General features: G+C 44.7%; 1 protein-coding gene across 2 annotated transcripts in view; it reads left to right on the top strand.

Moving 5' to 3' along the window:
• The window catches only part of POU6F1 (POU class 6 homeobox 1), a 169,930-nt gene that overhangs the window by 78,178 nt on the left and 64,081 nt on the right, over window positions 1-27,671 (top strand). For both annotated transcript variants that reach the window (XM_069758624.1, XM_069758623.1), the window contains exons 8-9: window positions 4,126-4,254; window positions 13,180-13,398. In XM_069758624.1, the coding sequence (XP_069614725.1) occupies window positions 4,126-4,254; window positions 13,180-13,398 (348 nt within the window). The remainder of the gene's footprint in view (window positions 1-4,125; window positions 4,255-13,179; window positions 13,399-27,671) is intronic.

Here is a 27,671-nt window from a genome sequence, read left to right as displayed (position 1 = left end):
AGGTAGACCTCAACTATGGGAGACAAACTGAGAAAAAAAAATCCAGAAAATCACATTGTCTGTTTTTTTTATAATTTTTTTTGCATATTATGGTGGAAAACAGGTATTGGTCAGAAACAAACAATCAAGATTTCTGGCTCTCACAGACCTGTAACTTCTTCTTTAAGAGTCTCCTCTTTCCTCCACTCATTACCTGTAGTAATGGCACCTGTTTAAACTTGTTATCAGTATAAAAAGACACCTGTGCACACCCTCAAACAGTCTGACTCCAAACTCCACTATGGTGAAGACCAAAGAGCTGTCAAAGGACACCAGAAACAAAATTGTAGCCCTGCACCAGGCTGGGAAGACTGAATCTGCAATAGCCAACCAGCTTGGAGTGAAGAAATCAACAGTGGGAGCAACCCACGCGGGGGGACCTAGTGAATGAACTGCAGAGAGCTGGGACCAATGTCCTACCATAAGGCCTACCATAAGTAACACACTACGCCACCATGGACTCAGATCCTGCAGTGCCAGACGTGTCCCACTGCTTAAGCCAGTACATGTCCGGGCCCGTCTGAAGTTTGCTAGAGAGCATTTGGATGATCCAGAGGAGTTTTGGGAGAATGTCCTATGGTCTGATGAAACCAAACTGGAACTGTTTGGTAGAAACACAACTTGTCGTGTTTGGAGGAAAAAGAATACTGAGTTGCATCCATCAAACACCATACCTACTGTAAAGCATGGTGGTGGAAACATCATGCTTTGGGGCTGTTTCTCTGCAAAGGGGCCAGGACGACTGATCCGGGTACATGAAAGAATGAATGGGGCCATGTATTGTGAGATTTTGAGTGCAAACCTCCTTCCATCAGCAAGGGCATTGAAGATGAAACGTGGCTGGGTCTTTCAACATGACAATGATCCAAAGCACACCGCCAGGGCAACGAAGGAATGGCTTCGTAAGAAGCATTTCAAGGTCCTGGAGTGGCCTAGCCAGTCTCCAGATCTCAACCCTATAGAAAACCTTTGGAGGGAGTTGAAAGTCCGTGTTGCCAAGCGAAAAGCCAAAAACATCACTGCTCTAGAGGAGATCTGCATGGAGGAATGGGCCAACATTGTGTGGCAACCTTGTGAAGACTTACAGAAAACGTTTGACCTCTGTCATTGCCAACAAAGGATATATTACAAAGTATTGAGATGAAATTTTGTTTCTGACCAAATACTTATTTTCCACCATAATATGCAAATAAAATGTTAAAAAAACAGACAATGTGATTTTCTGGATTTTTTTTCTCAGTTTGTCTCCCATAGTTGAGGTCTACCTATGATGTAAATTACAGACGCCTCTCATCTTTTTAAGTGGTGGAACTTGCACTATTGCTGACTGACTAAATACTTTTTTGCCCCACTGTATGTGTGTGTGTGTATATATATATATATATATATATATATATATATATATATATATATATACATATATACTCGGTTCATGAGTCTGATCTGTTAGAAGCTGAAAAATGGGCAAGCCACTATGCCAAGGGTTAAGTTATAATGACTAGATGACTTGGGCAGATCATCACAAAACCAGGGATCAAACATATGAGTAGGGAATGACTGCTAAACCACCTGGTCTGATCCCATAAAAAGAACTTTTGTAGCACAATTTCCTGAGAACGTAACACTGGCTGCCAGAGAACAGTTTTGGAACCCACCCGCAGAGCGCAGCCGCAGAGCGCTCCCCTCAATGACCTTTGTTTCAACAAACAGCTTGGCTATATGTTTGTGCAACACATTAAATTATTATTATTATTATTATTATTATTTATTTATATAGCACCATTGATTCCATGGTGCTGTACATGAGAAGGGGTTACATACAAGTTACAAATATCACATACAGTAAACAAACTAACAATGACGGACTGATACAGAGGGGCGAGGACCCTGCCCTTGCGGGCTTACATTCTACAGGATTATGGGGAAGGAGACAGTAGGTTGAGGGTTGCAGGAGCTCCGGTGTTGGTGAGGCGGTAGCTCCGGTGTTGGTGAGGCGGTAGCTCCGGTGTTGGTGAGGCGGTAGCTTCGATAGTGATGAGGCAGCAGCGGTGTCAGTGCAGGCTGTAGGCTTTCCTGAAGAGATGAGTTTTCAGGTTCCGTCTGAAGGATCCGACTGTGGTTGATAGTCGGACGTGTTGGGGCAGAGAGTTCCAGAGGATGGGGGATATTCGGGAGAAGTCTTGGAGGCGATTGGATGAGGAGCGAATAAGTGTGGAGGAGAGAAGGAGGTCTTGGGAGGACCGGAGATCACGTGAGGGAAGATATCGAGAGATTAGTTCAGAGATATATGGAGGAGACAGGTTGTGGATGGCTTTGTAGGTCAGTATTAGCAATTTGAACTGGATACGCTGAGGGAATGGGAGCCAGTGAAGAGATTTGCAGAGGGGGTAAGCGGAGGAGTAGCGAGGAGAGAGATGGATTATTCGGGCAGCAGAGTTAAGGATGGACTGGAGAGGTGCAAGGGTGTTAGCAGGGAGGCCACAGAAAAGGATGTTGCAGTAGTCAAGGCGGGAAATGATGAGGGCGTGCACAAGCATTTTAGTAGATTGGGGGTTGAGGAAAGGACGGATGAATTGTCTGTGTAAAAAATTAAATAAATCTTTAAAATAGCGTTAATTTATAACATCTGACCAAATAGTGGCAGTCAAGCCAAGTCACCGAACCGCTGAGGCCAGTGATTGGCTGCAGCAATCATTTGTTATAGATGAGGCATCACTGCTGCAACCTTGGGGGAAAATATGGAGGAATAGTGGAGTGACCATGCTGGAGCACCAGGGGCTTTATGATGAAAGTAATGATTATTTTAAAGGGAATCTGTCAGCAGGTTTTTTCTATGTAGTCTGAGAGCAGCATGATATAGAGAAGGGGTCGCTGAATCCATGATGCATCACTTACTGGGCTGCTTGCTGTCATTTTGATAAAAAATCAGTTTGTTCTCTGCAACACAGCTAGCAGTTCTCTGAAAGCTGAACTCTGCATAACCTCGCCCACACCACTGATTGGCAGCTTTCTGTGTACACTGTGCAGAGGCAGAAAGCTGTCCATCTGTGTGTGGCGACAGCAGAGTTATATAGAGCAGGTGCACTACATGGCATGGGATAACTTGTCTTCTAGTGATAATCTCCTGTTGATAAAACACATAGCAATATCTTATATGACACAACCACATGTTATAACAATCAATCCTGATCAATTATCAGGGCCATGTGTATAGAAAGCTAGGACTATTTATACCCTATCATTAAACTTTATCAGGGATATACACAATCAAAGGCAGTCAGGGGCACAGCCCACACCGCTATCTCTGCGCGTCCGCCCCAACGCACATTTCGGACCTTCCTTCTTCAAGGGTCAGTAGAGGTAAGATACTAATAAACCCCCATTGATATTGAATATATAATATACTCTTGAGCACCGTGTGCTCTCAGTGTGGGAGAGACCAATACCTCATAGCTACATCTCTATTCTTCTGCGTGTCCATACTTTTGCAATGTATCATTATGTGTGTTAGTTTCGTGACACACATTCTCCCTTCACTTGAGTTGTTTGTATCTTAATAAATAAAGTTTTGTAATTTTCTACCATTATGAACCCTAGTATCATTTTGTTCTGTGTTTATCCCTGTTGATAAAACACACCTATTTTATTGAAGCTACAAATAGCAGCCCAGTAAGTGACACATCACTGGAATCAGTGGCTCTCAAAGGTCAGAAAGTTTGGGGACCTCTGCTCTAAAGTATTAAACTGTGGCCAATATATTTTTATAGCAAAGGGACTACTGTTTTAACATTAGAACAATCAGCCCCTGTGTTAGATTTCCTGCTTTATGCAGAATCTTTTCCATGTTTGTCCACATTGTGTGATTATCTGGCAACTTAAAATTCTTTTTACAAGGACACATAAAGCAGTCTTCCAATTTGTCTCAGAGTAGTTTTGCAGCACCGCATAAAAATGACTACAATTCGCACTGTGTAGAACCAAATGACCAAATCGATAATCACATGTCATCTTTCACCAATTACAGAAATTTGATTGTTTTTTTTTTTTTTCAAAATGATTGTTTTTTTTCTTCTTGTCTATTTCTAGATCAGTGCTGCATCAATAGGAGGGCAAACCCAGCTGCTGAACTCCCTGGCTGCTGCTCCGATTATTGCTAATGCTATTCCTGGAGTACAGGGCATCACTAGCCAGATTATAACCAATGCTCAGGGCCAGGCAAGTACTGCTGTGACTTTACTTTTCCAATTCCATTATTTCAGTGTACGTGTAAAAATTTAAGGCTACTTTCACACATCAGTTTTTTGCCATCAGGCATAATCCGGCCAATTTTAAAAAAATCGATCTGGTGCAAATTGTGAAAAACTGACGCGCTGGATCCGTTTTGGCTGGATCCGTTTTTGTTTACCGGGCTAAAGGTACTGTCACACTAAGCGACGCTGCAGCGATACCGACATCGATCCGGATCGCTGCAGCGTCGCTGTTTGGTCACTGGAAAGTTGTCACACAGACAGCTCTCCAGCGACCAACGATGCCGGTAACCAGGGTAAACATCGGGTTACTAAGCGCAGGGCTGCGCTTAGTAACCCGATGTTTACCCTGGTTACCTGCGTAAACGTTAAAAAAACAAACACTACATACTTACATTCCGTGTCTGTCCTCCGGCGCTCTGCTTTCCTCTGCACTGTCAGCGCCGGTCAGCCGGAAAGCAGAGCGGTGACGTCATCGCTGTGCTTTCCGGCTGGCTGGCGCTGACACAGGATGCAGGAGGAGTGCAGAGAAGCAGAGCGCCTGGGACAGACAGCTGAAGGTAAGTATGTAGTGTTTGTTTTTTTAACGTTTACGCTGGTAACCAGGGTAAACATCGGGTTACTAAGCGCGTCCCTGGTTACCAGTGAAGACATCGCTGGATCGGTGTCACACACGCCGATCCAGCAATGTCAGCTGGAAGTCCAGCGACGAAATAAAGTTCTGGACTTTCCTCAGCGACCAACGATCTCCCAGCAGGGGCCTGATCGTTGGTCGCTGTCACACATAACGATTTCCTTAACGATATCGTTGCTACGTCACAAAAAGCAATGATATCGTTAACGATATCGTTACGTGTGACGGTACCTATAGAGTTTGGACTTCCTGTTCCGGGAGGGGGGGGGGGGGGGGTTTAGAGAGAGACACTCCAGAATGGAGACACTCCGGAATCGGTAGCCGGATTCACTCATTTCACCTCACGTTTCATCCGTTTATCGCCGGAACCGTCGCTGTGCGTTTTTTTTTTTTTTCGCCGGACAGAAAAAACATTCTTCTGTACATTTTCTCCGTCCACCGCAAAAATAATATTTGATGGATCCGGCAAAAAGCTGATGAAACATGTGGTCGTCAGGCACAATCCGGCACTAATACAACTCTATGAGAAAAAAACGGATCCGGCGGAAAAAAACCTGATCTGTTTTTTTTCTAAATTCGCCGGATTCTGCATGACGGCAAAAACCTGATGTGTGAAAGTAGCCTAAGAAGGACCATGCTAAGACACAGAATGGCATTTAATTACCATATTTTTCTGACTACAAGACACAATTTGCCGCAAAAAAACCAATTCTTCGCTAAATAGAGTGCATCTTCTAATCCAGAGGTAGTTTCCAGAAGAGTGCACATATTAGCGGCATTCATGATCATTGAGAGCACAGTTCTCTCCCCTCGTGTCTGACACTGGTGTGTCAGACGCAGGAGAGGAAGTTGAATTGGCACATCACTACAGCGGTATGGGATCACCACAATCCTCGCTACGCTGCAGGTCTTGAAGCAGCTGAGCACACACTGAACACTGGTGCTGAAGGACCTTCCAGTGTATTAGTTATATGATTAGTCACGTGGGAAAGAAATAAACTTGCCACCCGGTACTAAACTACTCGTGGTTAATATCCTAGTGGGATGTGTACTGCTAGTGCAGCAGTTCTGTATGTGCAGCAGAGTTGTGTGTATATGTATTGTTAGTGTAGAAGTGCTATGTGTGCTGAAGAGTTGGTGTGTATTTGTGTACCATTAGTGCAGCAATGCTGTATCTGCTCTGCAGAGTTGAGCATTTATGTCCTGTTAGTGCAGCAGAGTTGTATACAGTTGTGTGAAAAAGTGTTTGCCCCCTTCCTGATTTTCTATTCTTTTGCATGTTTGTCACACTTAAATGTTTCAGATCACCAAACAAATGTAAACATTAGACAAAGATAACACAAGTAAGCACAAAATACAGTTTTTAAGTAAAGGTCTTTATTATTACGGGAAAAGGAAATCCAAACCTACAGGGCCCTGTGTGAAAAAGTGATTGCCCTCCCCCTTAAAACATAAATTAACTGTGTTTTATCTCATTTTTGGGAAGCCAAGTTTAAATTCCCTAGCCAAACGCAGGCCTGATTACTGCCACACCTGTTCTCAGTCAAGAAATCATTTAAATAGGACCTGCCTGACAAAGTGAAGTAGACCAAAAGGTCCTCAAAAGCTAGACGACATGCCACGATCCAAAGAAATTCTGGAAACAATGACAAACAAAATAATTAAGATCGATCGGTCTGGTAAGATTATAAAGCCATTTCTAAAGCTTTAGGACTTAAGGTCAGTGTTTATGACACCACATAAGAAAGAGGCTGAGCAAAAATGGCCTGCATGGCTGAGTTCCAAGATGAAAACCACACCTGAGGAATAAGAACATAAAGGTTCATTTCCGTTTTGCCAGAAAACATCTTGATGATCCCAAAGACTTTTGGGAGAATACTGTGTGGACTGACGAGACAAAAGTTGAACTTTTTGGAAGGTTTATGTACCATTACATCTGGCGTAGAAATAATACAGCATTTCAGAGAAGGAACAGCATACCAACAGTAAAATGTGGTGGTAGTGTGATGGTCTGGGGCTCTTTTGCTGCTTCAGGACCCGGAAGTCTTGCTGTGGTAAATGGAACCATGAATTCTGCTGTCTATCAAAAAATTCTGAAGGATAATGTCCGGCCATCTGTTCATGACCTCAAGCTGAAGTGCACTTGGGTTATGCAGCAGGACAGTGATCCAAAACACACCAGCAAATCCACCTCTGAAAAGCTTAAGAAAAACAAAATTAAGACTTTGGAGTGGCCTAGTAAAGGTCTTGACTTTAATTTGATTGAGATGCTATGGCATGACCTTAAAAAAGCGTTTCATGCTCGGAAACGCTCCAATGTGGCTGAATTACAACAATTCTGCAAAGATGAGTGGGCCAAAATTCCTCCAAAATGTTATAAAAGACTCATTGCCAGTTATCGCAAACGCTTGATTGCCGTTTGTCGCTGCTAAGGGTGGCGCAACCAGCTATTGGGTTTAAGGGGCGATCACTTTTTCTCACAGGGCCCTGTAGGTTTGGATTTTTTTCCCTTAACCCCTTTCTGCCATTAGACGTACTATTCCGTCCAAACATGATCGCGATGTGCCGGCGGTGCAGGGAAGCATCGCGCAGGGAGGGGGCTCTCTGCGGGCTTCCCTGAGACCCCCACAGCAACGCGATGTGATCGCATTGCTCTGGGGGTCTCCTACCTTCCTCCCTGCAGCAAGTCCCGGATCCAAGATGGCCACGGCATCCGGGTCCTGCAGGGACGGAGGTGCCTTACCAAGTGATCTGTCAGAGTGCTGTGCAAACTGGCAGATCACCGATCTGTATTATCCCCCCCCCGGGACAAAGTAAACAAGTTAAAAAATTTTTTTACAAGTGTGTAAAAAAAAAAAAAAAAAAAAAATCCTAAATAATGAAAAAAAATATATATATATATTATTCCCATAAATACATTTCTTTATCTAAATAAAAAAAAACAAAAAACAATAAAAGTACACATTTTTAGTATCGCCGCGTCCGTAACGACCCGACCTATAAAACTGGCCCACTAGTTAACCCCTTCTGTAAACACCGTAAGAAAAAAAAAAAAAAAAAAAAACGAGACAAAAAACAACGCTTTTTTATCATACCGCCGAACAAAAAGTGGAATAACACGCGATCAAAAAGACGGATATAAATAACCATGGTACCGCTGAAAGTGTCATCTTGTCCCGCAAAAAAACAAGCCACCATACAGCAACATCAGCAAAAAAATAAAAAAAGTTAGTCCTCAGAATAAAGCGATGCAAAAATAATTATTTTTTTCTATAAAATAGTTGTTATCGTATAAAAGCGCCAAAACATAAAAAAAAATGATATAAATGAGGTATCGCTGTAATCGTACTGACCCGAAGAATAAAACTGCTTTATCAATTTTACCAAACGCGGAACGGTATAAACGCCTCCCCCAAAAGAAATTCATGAATAGCTGGTTTTTGGTAATTTTGCCTCACAAAAATCGGAATAAAAAGCGATCAATAAATGTCACGTGCCTGAAAATGTTACCAATAAAAACGTCAACTCGTCCCGCAAAAAACAAGACCTCACATGATTCTGTGGACTCAAATATGGAAAAATTATAGCTCTCAAAATGTGGTAACGCAAAAAATATTTTTTGCAATAAAAAGCGTCTTTCAGTGTGTGACGGCTGCCAATCATAAAAATCCGCTAAAAAACCCGCTATAAAAGTAAATCAAACCCCCTTCATCACCCCCTTAGTTAGGGAAAAATAAAAAAATTAAAAAAAATGTATTTATTTCCATTTTCCCATTAGGGCTAGGGTTAGGGCTAGGGTTAGGGTTAGGGCTAGGGTTAGGGCTAGGGTTAGGGCTAGGGTTAGGGCTAGGGTTAGGGCTAGGGTTAGGGCTACGGTTAGGGTTAAGGCTACAGTTAGGGTTCAGGCTACAGTTAGGGTTAAGGCTACAGTTAGGGTTGGGGCTAAAGTTAGGGTTAAGGTACCTTCACACATAACGATATCGTTAACGATATCGTTGCTTTTTGTGACGTAGCAACGATATCGTTAAGGAAATCGTTATGTGTGACAGCGACCAACGATCAGGCCCCTGCTGGGAGATCGTTGGTCACTGAACAAAGTCCAGAACTTTATTTCGTCGCTGGATCTCCCGTGGACATCGCTGGATCGGCGTGTGTGACACCGATCCAGCGATGTCTTCACTGGTAACCAGGGTAAACATCGGGTAACTAAGCGCAGGGCCGCGCTTAGTAACCCGATGTTTACCCTGGTTACCAGCGTAAAAGTAAATAAAAACAAACACTACATACTTACCTACCGCTGTCTGTCCCGGCGCTCAGCTTCTCTGCACTCCTCCTGTACTGGCTGTGAACGTCGGTCAGCCGGAAAGCAGAGCGGTGACGTCACCACTCTGCTTTCCGGCCGCTGTGCTCACAGCCAGTACAGGAGGAGTGCAGAGAAGCTGAGCGCCGGGGACAGACAGCGGTAGGTAAGTATGTAGTGGTTGTTTTTTTTAACTTTTACGCTGGTAACAAAGGGTAAACATCGGGTTACTAAGCGCGGCCCTGCGCTTAGTAACCCGATGGTTACCCAGGGACTTCGGGATCGTTGGTCGCTGGAGAGCTGTCTGTGTGACAGCTCTCCAGCGACCAAACAGCGACGCTGCAGCGATCCGGATCGTTGTCGGTATCGCTGCAGCGTCGCTTAATGTGAAGGGGCCTTTAGGGTTAGGATTACATTTGCGGTTGGGAATAGGGTTGGGATTAGGGTTAGGGGTGTGTCTGGGTTAGAGGTGTGGTTAGGGTTACCGTTGTAATTAGGGTTTGGGGTGTGTTTGGATTAGGGTTTCAGTTATAATTGGGGGGTTTCCACTGTTTAGACACATCAGGGGCTCTCCAAACGCGACATGGTGTCCGATCTCAATTCCAGCCAATTCTGCGTTGAAAAAGTAAAACAGTGCTCCTTCCCTTCCGAGCTCTCCCGTGTGTCCAAACAGGAGTTTACCCCAACATATGGGGTATCAGCGTACTCAGGACAATTTGGACAACAACTTTTGGGGTCCAATTTCTCCTGTTACCCTTGGGAAAATACAAAACTGGGGGCTAAAAAATAATTTTTGTGGGAAAAAAATGATTTTTTATTTTCACAGCTCTGCGTTATAAACTGTAGTGAAACACTTGGGGGCTCAAAGTTCTCACAACACATCTAGATAAGTTCGTGGGGGGGTCTAGTTTCCAGTATGGGGTCACTTGTGGGGGGTTTCTACTGTTTAGGTACATTAGGGGCTCTGCAAACGCAATGTGACGCCTGCAGACCATTCCATCTAAGTCTGCATTCCAAATGGCGCTCCTTCCCTTCCGAGCCCTCCCATGCGCCCAAACGGTGGTTCCCCCCACATAAGGGGCATCAGCGCACTCAGGACAAATTGGACAACAACTTTTGTTGTCCAATTTCTCCTGTTACCCTCGGGAAAATACAAAACTGGGGACTAAAAAATAATTTTTGTGGGAAAAAATTTTTGTTTTATTTTTACGGCTCTGCATTATAAACTTCTGTGAAGCTCTTGGTGGGTCAAAGTGCTCACCACACATCTAGATAAGTTCCTTAGGGGGTCTACTTTCCAAAATGGTGTCACTTGTGGGGGGTTTCAATGTTTAGGCACATCAGTGGCTCTTCAAACGCAACATGGCGTCCCATCTCAATTCCTGTCAATTTTGCATTGAAAGGTCAAACGGCGCTCCTTCCCTTCCGAGCTCTCCCATGCGCCCAAACAGTGGTTTATCCCAACATATCAGAGTGCTCAGGACAAATTGTGCAACAACTTTTTGGTTCCAATTTCTTCTCTTACCATTGGGAAAATAAAAAATTGGGGGCGAAAAAATCATTTTTTTTCACAAAAATTATTTTTTATTTTTACGGTTCTGCATTATAAACTTCTGCAAAGCACTTGGTGGGTCAAAGTGCTCACCACACCTCTAGATAAGTTCCTTAGGGGGTCTACTTTCCAAAATGGTGTCACTTGTGGGGGGTTTCAATGTTTAGGCACATCAGTGGCTCTCCAAACGCAACATGGCGTCCCATCTCAATTCCAGTCAATTTTGCATTAAAAAGTCAAATCGCGCTCCTTCGCTTCCAAGCTCTGTCATGCGCCCAAACAGTGGTTTACCTCCACTTATGGGGTATCGGCGTACTCAGGACAAATTGTACAACAAGGTTTGGGGTCCATTTTCTCCTGTAACCCTTGGTAAAATAAAACAAATTGGAGCTGAAGTAAATTTTTTGTGAAAAAAGTTAAATGTTCATTTTTATTTAAACATTCCAAAAATTCCTGTGAAACACCTGAAGGGTTAATAAACTTCTTGAATGTGGTTTTGAGAACCTTGAGGGGTGCAGTTTTTAGAATGGTGTCACACTTGGGTATTTTCTATCATATAGACCCCTCAAAATGACTTCAAATGAGATGTGGTCCCTAAAATAAAATGGTGTTGTAAAAATGAGAAATTGCTGGTCAACTTATAACCCTTATAACTCCCTAACAAAAAAAAATTTTGGTTCCAAAATTGTGCTGATGTAAAGTAGACATGTGGGAAATGTTACTTATTAAGTATTTTGTGTGACATATCTCTGTGATTTAGTTGCATAAAAATTCAAAGTTGGAAAATTGCGAAATTTTCACCTTATTTCCGTTTTTTTTCACAAATAAACGCAGGTAATATCAAAGAAATTTTACCACTATCATGAAGTACAATATGTCACGAGAAAACAATGTCAGAATCACCGGGATCCGTTGAAGCGTTCTAGAGTTATAACCTCATAAAGGGACAGTGGTCAGAATTGTAAAAATTGGCCCGGTCATTAACGTGCAAACCACCCTTGGGGGTAAAGGGGTTAAAGGAAACGTGTCCCCCCCCCCTCTTCCCCCCCCCCCGGCATATTTAACTAAAAGAGCCATCTTGTGCAGCACTAATGCTGCATTCTGTGAAGGTGGGTCTTTTTTTGGGGGGGTCCCTATCAACGCTGCATTATCACTTTTTATAATTTGCCCGCCATACCTTTATTCTGTCCAGTGGGCACGTCTTTTCCCCCCCCAGACACAAACACTTCCCAGCCATCACTCAGCCCCTCCGTGCGCCGAGTGCCACCTCCTCTGCCTTCATTAACGTCCCCGGCGCCTGCGCTGTAAGTTCCCATCATGTGATGTGAGTCGTGAGGGCAGAACAAACTGTGCATGCCCGAAGAAGGAACTTACAGCGCAGGCGTCGGGGACGTTAATGAAGGCAGAGGAGGTGGCACCCGGCGCATGGAGAGGCTGAGTGATGGCTGGGAGGCATTTGTGTCCGGGGGGAAAAAACGTGCCCCCCGTACAGACTAAAGGTATGGCGGGCAAATTATAAAAAGTGATATTGCAGCGTTTGAAGGGACCACCCACCTTCACAGAATGCAGTATTTGTGCTGCAGAAGGTGGCTCTTTTAGTTAAAAACGCCAGGGGGGGGGGCAGGTTCCCTTTAATAATAAAGACCTCCATTTACACAGGGCATTTTGTATTTACTTGTGTTATCTTTGACTAATATTTAAATCTGTTTGGTGATCTGAAACATTTAAATGTGACAAACATGCAAAAGATTATGAAATCAGGAAGGGGGCATATACTTTTTCACACAACTGTATGTATGTACTGATAGTGCAACAGTGCTGTGTGCTGCAGAGATGTGTGTATACTGTATGTACTGTTAATGCAGAAGAGCTGTGTGTGCAGAGTGGTATGTGTGTATAAATAGTGTAAGGCCACATTCACACGTTCAGTATTTGGTCAGTATTTTATATCAGTATTTGTAAGCCAAAACCAGGAGAGGAACAATCCGAGGAAAAGTATAAACACGTCACCACTTCTGCATTTTTCACCCTCGCCTGGTTTTGGCTTACAAACACTGATGAAATTTTGACCATGTGAACATGGCCTTAGTGCAGTATTGCTGTGTGTGGTGCAGAGTTATGAGAAATTTTAATTAATAGAAAATATATTTTTACTGTTTCCTGAGGTCTAAAACTGGGGTGTATGATATAGTCCAAAAAGTAGCGTACATTTATCTCATCGCTTGGGAGTTCACTTTAAATGCGTGTTTTGGCATTTTATAATGGGCTACTGCTGTATGTGTACTACTACTCTCCTACAAATAGCTTACTGTGCCAGAAAATTACATCAATTTAATCTAATATTACATGTCCCTTACAAAATTATGTTTTCTGTCAAATATCTGTGATCTTTCTATCTTCCTTGTAGGTTATCGGCGCTCTCCCATGGTTGTTGAATTCGCCAGGAATCACTGCAGGTGCTGCAACTGCTGCCGTACCAGCACCGAATGTTTTGCAAGCTGTAACCCCCCAACTTTTATTAAATGCCCAAGGACAGATAATAGCCACTCTGGCTAGCCAAGCCATCCAGCCAGCAGCGATACGGAAACAAGCCTCACAAGACCTACCAGCTAAAACTGAACATCAGGTAATACTATATGTAGAGACACAAGTACACAGACTGCCAGTACCTGCAAAGCGTGTGGTCATTTACATTATTTTAGAATTATATAATCCCCAATTCATCAAACCGATTATGCCACAATGTTTTGCGTAAATTATTTTGAAAAGTTGAAAAATGATTGCACAGCACTAAGTTGTGCAAAGATGTTGCGTTTTTCATGCCAGTTTATCCCAGCCAAAATAGGTGGAGCTGTAGCGTGCTGGGGCGCGGCGGTTGCGTGACCCCACAGCTTATCTAATTCCTGACGAGCTGTGGGGTTCCTTACTTCAGTTTCTAGCTGCAATAATTTTTGTGGCGAGGCACATGTCACTTGTCAGGTGCTCCTAATCTATAATATAATGCTGGGAGCGTCACTCTGTCCGAAACCTTTATAGACTGCGCAGGCGCGACGCTCCTAGCGTTACATTATAGAGTGTCTGGGAAAAAAAAATGGCGCCGGAAGGCGCGGACTGCTGGGAGCAGGGGGTTGGGAGCAGGGGGACACCGTGCACATATTTGCGCCCTGATTATGCTGTGGCACTTCATGCCACAGCAATTTGTTACTTACGCCATTCCTTTCCGCCCATTTTCTTCGTCCTCCTGCTGCCGGAATCGGCGCCTGCGCAGTCCGCGCTTTCCGGCGCCATTTTCTGGAAGACACACTGCAGGTGTGTCTTCAAGAAAATGGCGCCGGAAAGCGCGGACTGCGCAGGCGCCGATTCCGGCAGCAGGAGGACGAAGAAAATGGGCGGAAAGGAATGGCGTAAGTAACAAATTGCGGTGGCATGAAGCTGTGGCACTTCATGCCACAACAATTTGCTACTTACGCCACCTGATTCCTTTGTCCTGCTGCCGGAATCGGCGCCTGCGCACTGAAGTGTGTCTTCAAGAAAATGGCGCAGGAAAGCGCGCATTGCGCAGGCGCGGATTCCTGCTGCCGAGATCGGCGCCTGCACAGTCCGTGCTTTCCGGCGCCATTTTCTTGTCTTCAAGAAAATGGCGCCGGAAAGCGCGGACTGCGCAGGCGCCGATCCCGGCAGCAGGAGGACGAAGAAAATGGGCGGAAAGGAATGGCGTAAGTAACAAATTGCTGTGGCATGAAGCTGTGGCACTTCATGCCACAGCAATTTGTTACTTACGCCACCTGATTCCTTTCCGCCGCCATTTTCTTGGTCCTGCTGCCGGAATCGGCGCCTGCGCAGTCCAAACTTTCCGGCGCCATTTTCTTGAAGACACACTGCAGTGTGTCTTCAAGAAAATGGTGCCGGAAAGCGCGGACTGTGCAGGCGCCGATCTCGGCAGCAGGAGGAACAAGAAAATGGCGGCGGAAAGGAATCAGGTGGCGCAAGTAACAAATTGCTGTGGCATGAGGCTGTGGCACTTCATGCCACAGCTATTTGTTACTTACGCCCCCTGATACGGGGCATATATTATGGAGCATCTTATGGAGCAGCGTATGGGGCATATGGATGGGAGCAGCAAATTAAAGAATGGTGGCGCAGGATGGGAGCAGCACATGACAGAACGGGGGTGCAGGATGGCAGCAGCACATGACAGAATGGGGGCGCAGGATGGGAGCAGCACATGACAGGATGGGGCGCAGGATGGGAGCAGCAAATGACAGAACGGGGGCGCAGGATGGGAGCAGCACATGACAGAACGGGGGGGCAGGATGGGTACAGCACATGACAGAATGGGGGCGCAGGATGGGTGCAGCACATGACAGGATGAACGCAGGATGGAGCAGCACATACCAAGATGGAGACCATATACCAATATAAATGCTCGCCACCCGGGCGTAGAACGGGTTCAATAGCTAGTTCATTATATGAGGCGTGGACCCAGGTACGGACTGGGGCTGAAATTCAGCCCTGGCATTTGACATCACACAGGCCCATGTTGTCCCCGTCCCCATGAACCACATAGGATATATTACTAATATTACCCTGGATGGAGGAAAGGAAGATGTTCTACAAGACCATTATTCTAATCATATCAGTGGCCTGCTGGAGTAAGTGACGGAGTCATCAACTTTGTGCTTCGTCACAACTCTTAACAGTATGGGTGTCTTGAGAAAACCAATTCTGTTAACAAAGTAACAGACACAGCAGCCCATGACCAGACAGGCCCTTCTGGCATGTGCCAGAATTGCCAGATGGCCAGTCCGGCCCTGCGTGGACCTCTTAAAGAGAAGGTGCCACAATTTTTATTTTTGTAGTGATAAATATTGATTAGATAATCAATTATTTTTAATTCAAAATTAAATTCACTGTTTTAGTTTGTTGTTTATTATTATTTTTCTTCAGCTACTGGGGGATACCATTTTGCTTTGATTGTGTGTAACTATCATTACACACCTTAAATATGACAGCCCCTAGGCATAAGAGTCTGCAGTCGCCGTCCGACCGTGTCTCCTGCATTGTGGCTCCCTCAAGCTGTGACATGGGCACGGCTACTGGGCTGTCCAGTCACAGTTGTGGGAGGAGATTGTGGCCATTTTGTTGCAGCAAACAGGAGCTGCCGGAGGGAGGAGGTGTTGTGAGCGGAGGTCCGGGGTGAGGTGATTATCATAAGCGGTGATCAGCAGCCTGCAGTTAGTAGTAGATTACCAGGCTGCTGATCACTGCTGTGACCCTAGTGTTCAGAGCACAGCAGAGTAATTATCACCCTGCTGTGTCATGATCACTGACACAGCTCTATTGTGGTACTGCATCACCTCTGAAGGAAGCATACACTACCATACTAGAGCTGTGTATGTAATGCCATCGTACGTGATGCACCCCAAAGCAGTGGAAGACTATGGGGTGTACATTATACTATATGGATGACTATGAGGTGCATTACACTGTATGGAGGACTTCGGGGTGTGCATTATACTGTACGGAGGTCTACGGGCTGTGCATTATACTGTATGGATGACTACGGGTGCATTATACTTTATGAATGAATATGGGCTACTTTATACTATATGGATGACTATAATAATAATTTTTATTTATATAGTGCCAACATATTCCGCAGCACTTTACAATTAAGCGGGGACATGTACAGACAATAAATTCAATAAAAGTTAAGACAATTTAAACAGTAACATTAGGGGTGAGGTCACTGCTCTCAAGCTTATAATCTACAAGGAAATGGGGGGGACACAATAGGTGAAAAGTGCTTGTTATTTCAGGTCTGGCAATTATAATAGATAGGGATTTTCATATAAAGCTGCATGATTCGGTCATCAGCCCGTGTGTTCAAGTGCAATAGTCAAGTATCAAGTGCAGTTATCGTGTGCATGGAGGGTGTGGAGACAGATGAATAGTAGGGTGCAGATTCAGAAAAATATTTGGAAGGAGGGAACAGGACAAAGTTAGTTTACTGAGTAGTTGATCTGGTAGGCTTGTTTGAAGAGATGGGTTTTTAAAGCGCGCTTGAATATGTTGGGGCTAGGTATCAGCCTGATCGTCTGGGGAAGTGCATTCCAGAGAGCTGGCGCAGCACGAGAGAAGGGTGCACCACGACTATGGGGTGCATTATACCATATGTATCACTATGGGGTGCGCATTATACTGTTTTGAGGGCTATTGGGGGCCATTATACAGTGTTGATAGCTATGGGGACCATTGTACTGTATGTAGCCTCATTATATTGTACTAGATTATGGCCCGATTCTAATGCATCATGTATTCTAGAATATGCATGTCCCCGTAGAATATGGACAATGATGATTCCAGAAATCGCGGCAGACTGTGCCCGTCGCTGATTGGTCGAGGCAACCTTTATGACATCATCATCGCCATGGCAACCATTATGACATCTACGACGATACTGTGCCCGTCGCTGATTGGTCAAGGCCTGGCGGCCTCGACCAATCAGACGCGGGATGTCTACGTCCTTTATGACATCATCGTCGCTGTAACCGTCGCTGATTGGTCAAGGCCTGGTGGCCTCGACCAATCAGAGACGCGGGATTTCTACGTCGATACTGTGCCCGTCTCTGATTGGTCGAGGCCTGGCGGCCTCGACCAATCAGAGACGTGGGATTTCCAGGACAGACAGACAGACAGACAGACAGACGGAAAAACCCTTAGACAATTATATATATAGATGGTGGGCTGTGTGTGGGTTCCAGATCTATGTCTGACAGCCAGGCATCGGACCTGCTCCCTCTCGACAGCAGGGACATTAAACATGTGCCATAAGTTGTGACTAGAAAACTCTCTTATAAAAGTCAGATAATCTCCAAATCCCAGTTTTGTATGGTCCATGTGTTTTTATATTTCTGAATGATGGTAAAAATGGCTTAGATGATTACCCTTTGGATTATATGTTTAGATCCATCTCCTTAGCTATTATGTACAAGGTATGGCATAGCAGAAAAAGTATGCTAGAAGTGAAGGGTTCTACCAAATTTACTCCAATTCAGAATAACCTAATTTTACCTGAATTATTTCAATTAAAAAGATTGGAGATCGCCGATGGGTTGTCATGATAGTCGAGGGTCAGCAGAAGTCCCCCGTTTCTGTCATTACGATACTCCTGTGAACGTCGGCTCATGGCCGGCGTTCATAGAAGATTGTGATTTTTACTAGCACTGTTATGTATGGCACAAGCGAGTAGATGATTGCAGCTTCAAGTCTCCTAAATGGACTATCAAAGCACGACTCCAGCGTTTGTTTTTCAGTGCTGGAGTGGCGCTTTAAATATAAGCCCCTTGCTCCTAATGCTTTACTCACCCTCCGGCATCTTTACAATTTTTGCGGTGCTGCTTCGGTCCCCACGGCACCATCTTATGAGCTTAGCCTCTGATTGGCTGAAAGTCAGAAGCTATGTCGCAAGAGTCTAAGAGCCAGAACGAGGCTTTCATAGACTTGTATTGCAAAGTTACCTCCGCACAGCTCCATGAAGTGCTGAAGCTGTGGGCAGGTCACTATTTGCCTGAGACCAGTGGGTGCGGCTGTGAAAACTGTGAAATGCTGGAGTGTGAGCATCAGGCACTGGAATTACATTTAAAGGGACTCTGTCACCTGAATTTGGAGGGAACAATCTTCAGCCATAGGGGCGGGGTTTTCGGGTGTTTGATTCACCCTTTCCTTACCCGCCGGCTGCATGCTGGCTGCAATATTGGATTGAAGTTCATTCTCTGTCCTCCGTACTACATGCCTGCACAAGGCAATCTTGCCTTGCACAGGAGTGTACTATGGAGGACAGAGAATGAACATCAATCCAATATTGCAGCCAGCATGCAGCCGGCGGGTAAGGAAAGGGTGAATCAAACACCCGAAAACCCCGCCCCTATGCCTGAAGATTGTTCCCTCCAAATTCAGGTGACAGAGTCCCTTTAAAGCACCACTCCAGCAGTGCAAAAAAATGCTGGAGTGGTACTTTAAATTAAAAAAAGTTTAAAAATTTAAAAAAGTGAAAAAAAACACTAAAGTTCAAATCTCTTTTCCCCCATTGGAAATAAAACACTAATAAAACATACTGGGTATTGCTGCTTTCAGAAATTTCCGATCTATCAAAATATTAAATTAATCTGATTTGTAGACAGCATAATGAGAAAAAAAATGGAAACGCCAAATTACGCTTTTTTCCGCTGCCGCAGTATTGCAATGAAATGCAGTAAAAGGCAATTGGAACATTATATCTACCACAAAATGATAATAAAAATATTAGCTCAGGTCTTCAAAAAATAAGCCATCACACTGTACCAGATCCTGAAAAATGGAAATGCTATTGCAATTTCACCACACTTGGAATTGTTTTTTACCATTTTCCAGTACATTATATTGTAAAATAAATGGTTCCATTCAAAAGTACAAATTGCCCCCAAAAAACATAAAAAAAACCCATAAGGCTATATTGATGGAAAAATTAAAAAAGTTATGGAAGAAGGGCAGGAAAAAGCAAAAAAAATGGAAAGTCTATCCCACGAGCGTTTATCAATACCTTTAAGACTCCTTTATCGCTCAAAATAAACTCTCCATTTGTAATAATTTGAGAACATTCAGTCATTGATGCTATCACCTCCTTGGACTCTAGAGGGCTAATTTAACAGAACTATATTCAAATAAACAAGTTGCCATGAATCAAGCCGAAGGCCACTTTAAAAATAAGTGAGTAAACCAACAACTATTGTTGATTCAGATTAGGACAGATACAATGGATGTAAAGTGTAAGTGGGAAGTGGAGCTTGGAGATATTTCTTTGGAACAATGGAGAATGGTCCTTGAACGAATTCCAGGGTTATCACAAATGTATCTTGTCCATAGGTTGTGGTGACCGTCATGCAGGATCACCTTAAAAGGTATTGTGTGGTCTTCTTGTGGCACCCATTAAGGACTCTGGAAGCCACAATAAGTTTAAACTGATGGGGCGTGAGTTTACTTTCATTGGTTGCACAGCACGGAAAAACAAAACCATAAACGTAAAATCTCTAGTCTTGTCCAGGTGCTAAATACACAATGTGAACCCTGGCTACTTAGACACAGTTTAGCTAGTCCCAGTCCAGTGACACAAAACCGCTATTGTCTATAGCAGGGGTGCACAATTAATTTTCCCAAGGGGCCACATGAAAGACAGTGACAGTTGTGGAGGGCTGAACCAATAGGCTCAAATGAATTCTGCTCAATGTTAAAATATTAATTATAATTTTGTATTAATATTAATAGACTCACTTAAAATTGAGCAGAATTAAGTATGCATACATCCCCCTATATACCGTATGAGCCTGCACACGGCCCCTCATATAATGTATGAACCCACACACAGAACCTTATATACTGTATGAGCCCCCACATATCCTCCTATATACTGTACTAGCCCAACATAGCCTCCCATATAAGGAGTGAGCTCCACATAGCCTCCCTATATACAGCATGAGCCCCCACAGCCAGCTATGTGCGTACAAACATCCCATACACATGAAAAAAAACATTGCATACTCACTTTGCTCCCGTTCCCCCGGTGCAATAACTACCCGCAGTGCACAGCTGACGTGGTGAAATGATATCATCGCTTCACCTGTCTCACACCCTAATTGGTGAAAAGAGGCTAGCGGCGTATTCACCACTGTCTGCATCCCGAGGATACGTAAAGCTGTGACCACAGTGGCAAAAAAATGGCAGATGTGCAGGACACTGTTTCAGCCCTTCGACTGCCTCGGTCTGGTCTATAGCAACTACTGACACTTGCAGTTTTGAAGCACACTGCCTGTGCAGTCTCCTCTCAGAGAAATGTGGATTTTCTCCCTCCCTAGGCTGAGAGACTAAGGTGATCACCTAGCCTCGTTATATGTACAGCTAGCCAGGTCAGCTCATCAGGACCTGTAGTGCTAGGATTTAACCCTGTCATACCCAGTAATACATTACATTTCCAACCATTTTGCAAAAGTCTGTGGGGTTGAGCACTATAGTTCATCAGACAATGAGTACATGATGACCCTTAGGCTAGATTCACATTGCGTTAACAGCAGCCCGTTCAACACATACGTTAACGGGCTGCTGTTAACGTAAGTGCCGAATTGTCACATCGCTAGCGCAGATAGAGCATCTGCTAGCTCTATCTGCGCTAGCAGTGATGGACCCTGAAATGCTGCAGCCCGCGTTCCAGGGTCCGTCACTCAATGACGGCACATGACTAGCGCACGCCCATTGTGGGCGTGCGCTAGCGATGCGTCCGACATAGAACTTAATGGCGGCGTTAATGGACTACGTTACACCGCGTTATGCCGCGGTGTAACGTAGTTATCAGGGCAAACTATCAGGAGAAACCACCAGGTGGCACTCCCCAGCGGTTTATGCTACCCTGACAGTGAGAACCCAGAGTCTCAGACAGCCTGTGACAGCTGTACTCACAGCGCCTGAGAGCTGGGCAAGAAAACACCGTAACAGCAGAGCTGGAGTGAGCAGAATGCCAGGTAGTGAGTGTACTGAAAGGACCTGTGGTCACGTGACAACAGGGGGCGGGGCTTGGTGTCCTGTAGCAGGAGTATGCAGGATACTACAGGAGAAGGGAAAGGGAGTCACCGGACAGCAGGGAAAGGATGAGGCAGAGGGAGGCGCAATCCAAAACAAGCCGAGGTCGATAAACGGGAGCGGTAACGCAGTACACAAGGAGCAAGCAAATAAAGAATAGTCAGGGACGTGGCAGGAGTCAGAAAACCAGAGAAGCAGATACACAGTACAGAATCAAAAGGCAAAATCACACCAGGGAACAGAACCGAGTCAGAACCATACAAGCAAACTAGAATACTGGCACAAGGCACAAGCAAATAGAGGTCAACACACTCAGCCAATAGCAAAAGTATAACTGACAGAGATTGGAGCTTCCCAGGGCTATAAGAAGCTCACCCCGAACCAAAGAGAGGCCAATAATAAGCCCCAGGTGTGCAGGTCAGAGCCTGCACTGATCAACAAATTAACCCCTGACGTTCAGGTGAAACCCTGCACTGGGATCATGACAGTAGTCCGTCTAATGGACTGCCAAAACTAAATGTGAACCCAGCCTTAAACATTCCAATGGAGGATGGTGCGGTGCTGAACTGTAAACCTAAAAGATTAGAGGGCCAGAAACCACCGTATCACCCTACTATTCTTTTCCCAGTTATTCTGCTTCAATTTCAGTTGTGCATGGTCACTGACGAGGTGAAACTCTTCCCAGTAGATAGTACCTTAGAGCATCAAGAGCCCACTTTATGGCCAAGGCCACTTTTTCCACGGTTGCATACTGTTTTCTCATGATCTTTTAGTTTTCAGCCTTATACAACACAGGGTGCTCTTCCCCATCAATCACCCATGACAAAACTGCCCCTACCCCATTGTCTAAAGTATCAGTTTGTACAGTAAAGTTTTTGAAAATCTGGACAGACTAACATTGGTTAGGAACATAGATAGGGCTTCTTTCAGTGACTGAAACTCTTTCTGCCTCTGGTGTCATTCAATCATTGCAGAGCTCTTCCCATTTGTGAGGTCTATAACAAAGGTTGCAATAGATACGAAGTTTGGTATGAACCTCCTGTAATATCCTGCAATCCCCAAAAACACCGTTCCTACTTTTTATTGAGAGGTCTAGGCCAGTTCTGTATGACTTCAGTGTTCTTGAGGTTTAATTAGACCTCGCCCAATGGTGTACCCCAAATACTTGGCTTCTTCTAAGCCGATTGTGCATTTCTTGGGGTTTGCTGTTAGCCCTGCCGGTCTTAATGAATCCCACCACAGCTTGTAGCTTGTTAAGGTGGGACTCCCAGTTCCCCCTGTATATTATCACATCATCAAGATAGGCTGAAGCATACAGAGTATGGGCTCGGAGTATCATGTCCATAATAATGCTGAAACATTGCTGGGGCCCCTTGTAGGCCAAAATGCACCTGGGTGAATTGTTAGGCCAGGTTCAAATTGCGTTAACAGCAGCCCGTTCAACACATGCGTTAACGGGCTGTTGTTAACGCAAGTGCCGACTTGTCATACCGCTAGCGCAGATAGAGCTATCAGATGCAGTGACGGAACTGGAAACGCTGCAGCCCGCGTCCCAGGGTCCGTCAATGACGGCACATCGCTAGCGTCCGCCATAGGGCTTAATGGCAGCGTTAATGGACCGCGTTATGCCGTGGTGTAACGTAGTCCGTCTAACGGATTGCTAAAACGCAATGTGAACCTGGCCTTAGTGACCAGTGGGTGCAGAAAAAGTAGCTCTTTTTTTCTTGGCACTTTCTGTCAGTGGAATTTGCCAGTATCCTTTCAGTCAAGCATTGCTATGTATTGAACATCCTGTTAGGAAAAAAAAGAAAACTGTATTTAAAGTGGTTTTGTTTTAATAAAAATAATCTGATTTAAAAAAAAAAAATAGCTTAGGTGAATCGACTTCCCTATAATCATGAACACAAAATAGAAATTCTCTGTCTGGTGTCTGTTCACTATCATTTAAATGGAAACATTTTTGTTAACAATTATGAGGTAGAAACCCAGTATTTGTGAATCTTCAAAGTAAGGCCTCATTCATTTGTCAGGGTTTTTTTACGTACAAGAAAAACTAACTTCGTTTCCTCAGTGATTTACATGTGTTTTTCATTGATGAGAAAAAAGTTTCTCAGTCTCTTCTGTCAGTGAGAAATAGACTGCTCACGAAAGGCATCCAAGTGCTGTCTGATGTTCTGTTTGTTTATTTTTACCCATCCATAAATTTGCATTGCCAATTTTGATCCAACATTCGGATCAATATCTTACATGTTTCCGTTATTTTGCACAGACCGCTCGATCCAAGGAAAACAAAAAGACGTGAACAGCCCCATACAGTGATAGCTATGTGTGCTATCCTTGAAAAAAAAAAAGGATAGCACTCGTACACAGGAGTGGATTAAGGGTAGCCAGGGCCTCGGGCTGTTCAGATTCTGTGGGCCCCCCCACAGAGGCAAAATGTTCGGCGCCCCCTTGAGACTCCGCCCAAGCTCCACGCCAGCCTTCCTCCACCCCTCAAACTGTCCACAGTCCCACCGATCTCTCTTGGAAAAACTCCACTTCTCACCAATCACACATTAACAGTTCCCATCACCAGATCACACATATAGCCGGCAGCTTTTGTTTTGGCCAAAAGATTTTTTTTTAAGCCTCCACCATAACACTGTAGACACTTTTGGCCAGGACCTACTCTACTGTAATCTATTAAATATTTGTTAAAATATGCAATACAATTTAGGTATATTTTTATTTATTTTTCAATTTTTAAAATGACCAATAATATCACATACAAGGAACAAATACCGCTACACCATGTCCACACCACATATTACCACCACAGTGATCGAATAATATCACATACAAGGAACAAATACCGCCACACCATGACCAGACCACATATTACCGCCACATAGTGACTGAATACTACAATACTGATCAGTAATAAAAAAAACAAACAAAAAAAATAGGTATTAAGCTTACCGTTAATTATATTTCCAGGAGTCCATACTGACAGCACCCTGGAGGACGTCCTCCTTCCCTTGCTGGGACAGGAAACACACGAGAGTTCAAAAGGTCATGTCCCACCCCCAATCCTCTGTGTTGTAACAAGAACCGCCTCATGGAAATGCAGAAAAAAAATTACTTTAATGGTAAATAGAACATATTACATCATATGCTAGGAACATATTACATCATATGCCAGAAACCTAATACATCATATGCCAGGGTTACATTACATCATGCATATAAATATCACCAGGGAGGGAACTACCAGTGCTGTCAGTATGGACTCCTGGAAACATAATTAACGGTAAGCTTAATACCTATTTTCCAGGACGTCCCTCCTTACAGCACCCTGGAGAGTACCAAAGCACCTCCTCAGGGTGGGATTACCGCTTGGAGAACCTTTCTCCCAAATGCAGTATGTTGACCAGACAAAACATCAAGCTTATAATGTTTACAAAAGGTGTTGGCGCTAGCCCATGTTGCCGCCTTACAGATCTGCTCTAGAGAGGCGCCTGCCCTCTCAGCCCAAGAAGTAGCTATCCCTCGAGTAGAATGTGCATGGAAACCCTTTGGAGGTGGGAGCCCTTCTGACTGGTAAGCCTCAGAGATCACAGAAGTGATCCAACGAGCGATAGAGGCCTTCTTTCCTTTATTCTTTCCTCCAAATAAAATGAACAAATTTGGGTCAATACGCCACGAGTTGGTGGCTGCCAGGTAGTCTAAGACTGCCTGTCTGACATCAAGTGAATGGAGTGTTTTTTCTTTTGCATTAGCCGGGTTATTACAAAAGAACGGTAACACGATTTCCTGATTTCTATAAAAGAGGGATCCAATCTAAAGATTAAGCTATCCTCTCTAATCTGAAGGTACGGGTCCCTAGTGCACAGGGCTTGAATTTCCCCCACCCTCTTAGCCGTGGTAATCGCCGCTAAGAATGCTGTTTTACGAGTGAGGACTGGAATGGGCATATTATCAGGCGAAGCGTAGTCGTTTTTATAAAGGAATCTGAGGACCAGATTAAGGTCCCAGGAAGGCGACAATTGTCTAATGGTGGGGCGCAACCTCTGGGTGGCTCTGATAAATCTAACTGTCCACGGGTGGGATGCTAGGGGATAGTCAAAAAAAGAGCTAAGTGCCGAGATCTGCACTTTCAAGGTGCTTGGTTTGAGACCTTTGTCAAACCCAGCCTGCAGGAAATCTAGAATTCTGGGTAAGTCGGGAGTGCCTGCCATAACCTCAGACCTGCCACCCTCCAGACAGAAACGCTTCCAGATTTTCAAATAAATTGCCGATGTGACTGGCTTCCTACTGGATTTAATAGTGGCTATCACTTGGTCCGACAGCCCTCTTGCCTTCAGGATGTTCCCTTCAGGATCAATGCTGAGAGATGGAGTTTCTCTGGGTTCGGATGGTACACTGGACCCTGGTGGATTACATCTGCCCTGAGAGGAAGCTCTACTGGGCTCTCGATTGCCAGGTCTACTAGGAGAGAGAACCAGCTCCTTCTTGGCCAAAATGGAACAATCAATATAACTCGAGCTCGATCCTCCTTGATTTTTCTGAGAACGGCTGGAATCAGTGCTAGAGGCGGGAATGCATATAAGAGGGGTTCCGTCCATTCCTGGCTCAGACCATCTATCCCTTCCGGGAGATCTTGAGGGTTTAGCGAGAAGAATCTTGAGACCTTCGAATTTCTCCTGTTTACAAATAAGTCTATACTGGGAGTTCCCCAGCGAAGACATAGATCCTGGAAGATTTCCTGGTTGAGTTCCTGAGGATTGGGGGTGGAACATGACCTTTTGAACTCTCGTATGTTTCCTGTCCCAGCAAGGGGAGGACATCCTCCAGGGTGCTGTCAGTAGGGACGTCCTGGAAAACCACAATACGATCACCATAAGTGCCATTATACACAGGAGATCTGTACTTAGGATGCAGTGTCTGTGTACAGGTAATACAGTGATCACTGGTGATATTATACACAGGAGCTCTGTATATAATGTATAGGTAATACAGTGATCACTGGTGGCATTATACACAGGACCTCTGTATATAGTATACAGTGTATAGTGTCAGTGTATAGGACGTCTCTAGGTGAAGTTATCTCGAGCTTCGCTTGCATAACATATTACTTAATTTTTCCCAACTTCTACATTACACCACATAAAGAAAAAAAGGCGACATAGTATCACTCTACACAGTAACAGGACCCCCCCCCCCCCATTTAAAACAGTATACTCAAAAAATAAAATAAATACATCACTGCAGTAATAATATCCCTTAATTAGCCCCTATGGTAATAATATCCCCCATCCTAGCCACCGTGTGTCTCATTCCTGGCTTCAGCCATATGTTCCCCCATCCTGCCCTCATGAGTATCCATTCTGCGCCATATGATCTCCCTATCCTGCCCCATCTGTCTCCATCATATCCATCCTGCCCCATGATCCTGCACGATCTGTCTCCAACCCCGCCCCATCTGTCTCCAATCCTGCCCCCAGTGTCTCCAATCATGCCCCCATGTCTTTCATCCTGCCACATGTCTCCAATCATGCCCCGTATCTCAATTCTGCACCGTGCCTCCATTCATGGCCGTATCTCCGTTTTGCTCCCTATATCTCCAATGATGCCCCCATGTCTCCAATCATGCCCCCTGTGTCTCCAATCCTGCCCCATCTGTCTCCAATCCTGTCCCCAGTGTCTCCAGTCATGCCCCAGTGTCTCCAGTCATGCCCCCCGGGCCCGGTTTAGCCTGCGGGAAGGGGCCCGGTGAGCAGATGAGATGGGGCCCTATGCTGGCCCCCTCTACCCACCGGGCCCCATACGCCAGTCGGGGCAGTAATGCCCCAATGGTGGCCCTGTGGTGGGCCCCCCACACCACTGGGCTACCACCCAGATTGCCCTCATTATAATTCTCTGCGGATTGAAAGTCTCTTTTTTTGCTGTGGGGTCTCTCCAGAACCCATATCATTAAAAAAGTAGGGTCTAAAAAAACAAAAAAAAAACAAAGTAGTGCGTAACTGTCCAGCCATCCCAGCAGCCCGGCTTTCGGTTCCCTGTCTCTTCCTTTCCCCCGTTTTGCGCATTCTTTTCAGCCAGGCCAGCATGCTTAGTCTAAGGCCTGGTTGAGACTAAAGCCTGGAGTGAAGAAGCCAAAGAGAATGAGAACGACAGGGGAATGGGAAAACAGATGCGGCAGACCGTGCTTTGGGGATGGCAGGAGGTCAGAAGAGTGGTGAGATGAATTTTTTTTTTTTTAACAGTTTGCAGGCTTTCTGCTGTACATCAGAATTGCAGCTGCGGCTAGCC

This window comes from Ranitomeya imitator, chromosome 3 (assembly GCF_032444005.1).
Source record: "Ranitomeya imitator isolate aRanImi1 chromosome 3, aRanImi1.pri, whole genome shotgun sequence".
Classification (NCBI taxonomy): Eukaryota; Metazoa; Chordata; class Amphibia; order Anura; family Dendrobatidae; genus Ranitomeya; species Ranitomeya imitator.
This window is presented reverse-complemented; position numbering and strand designations above follow the sequence as displayed.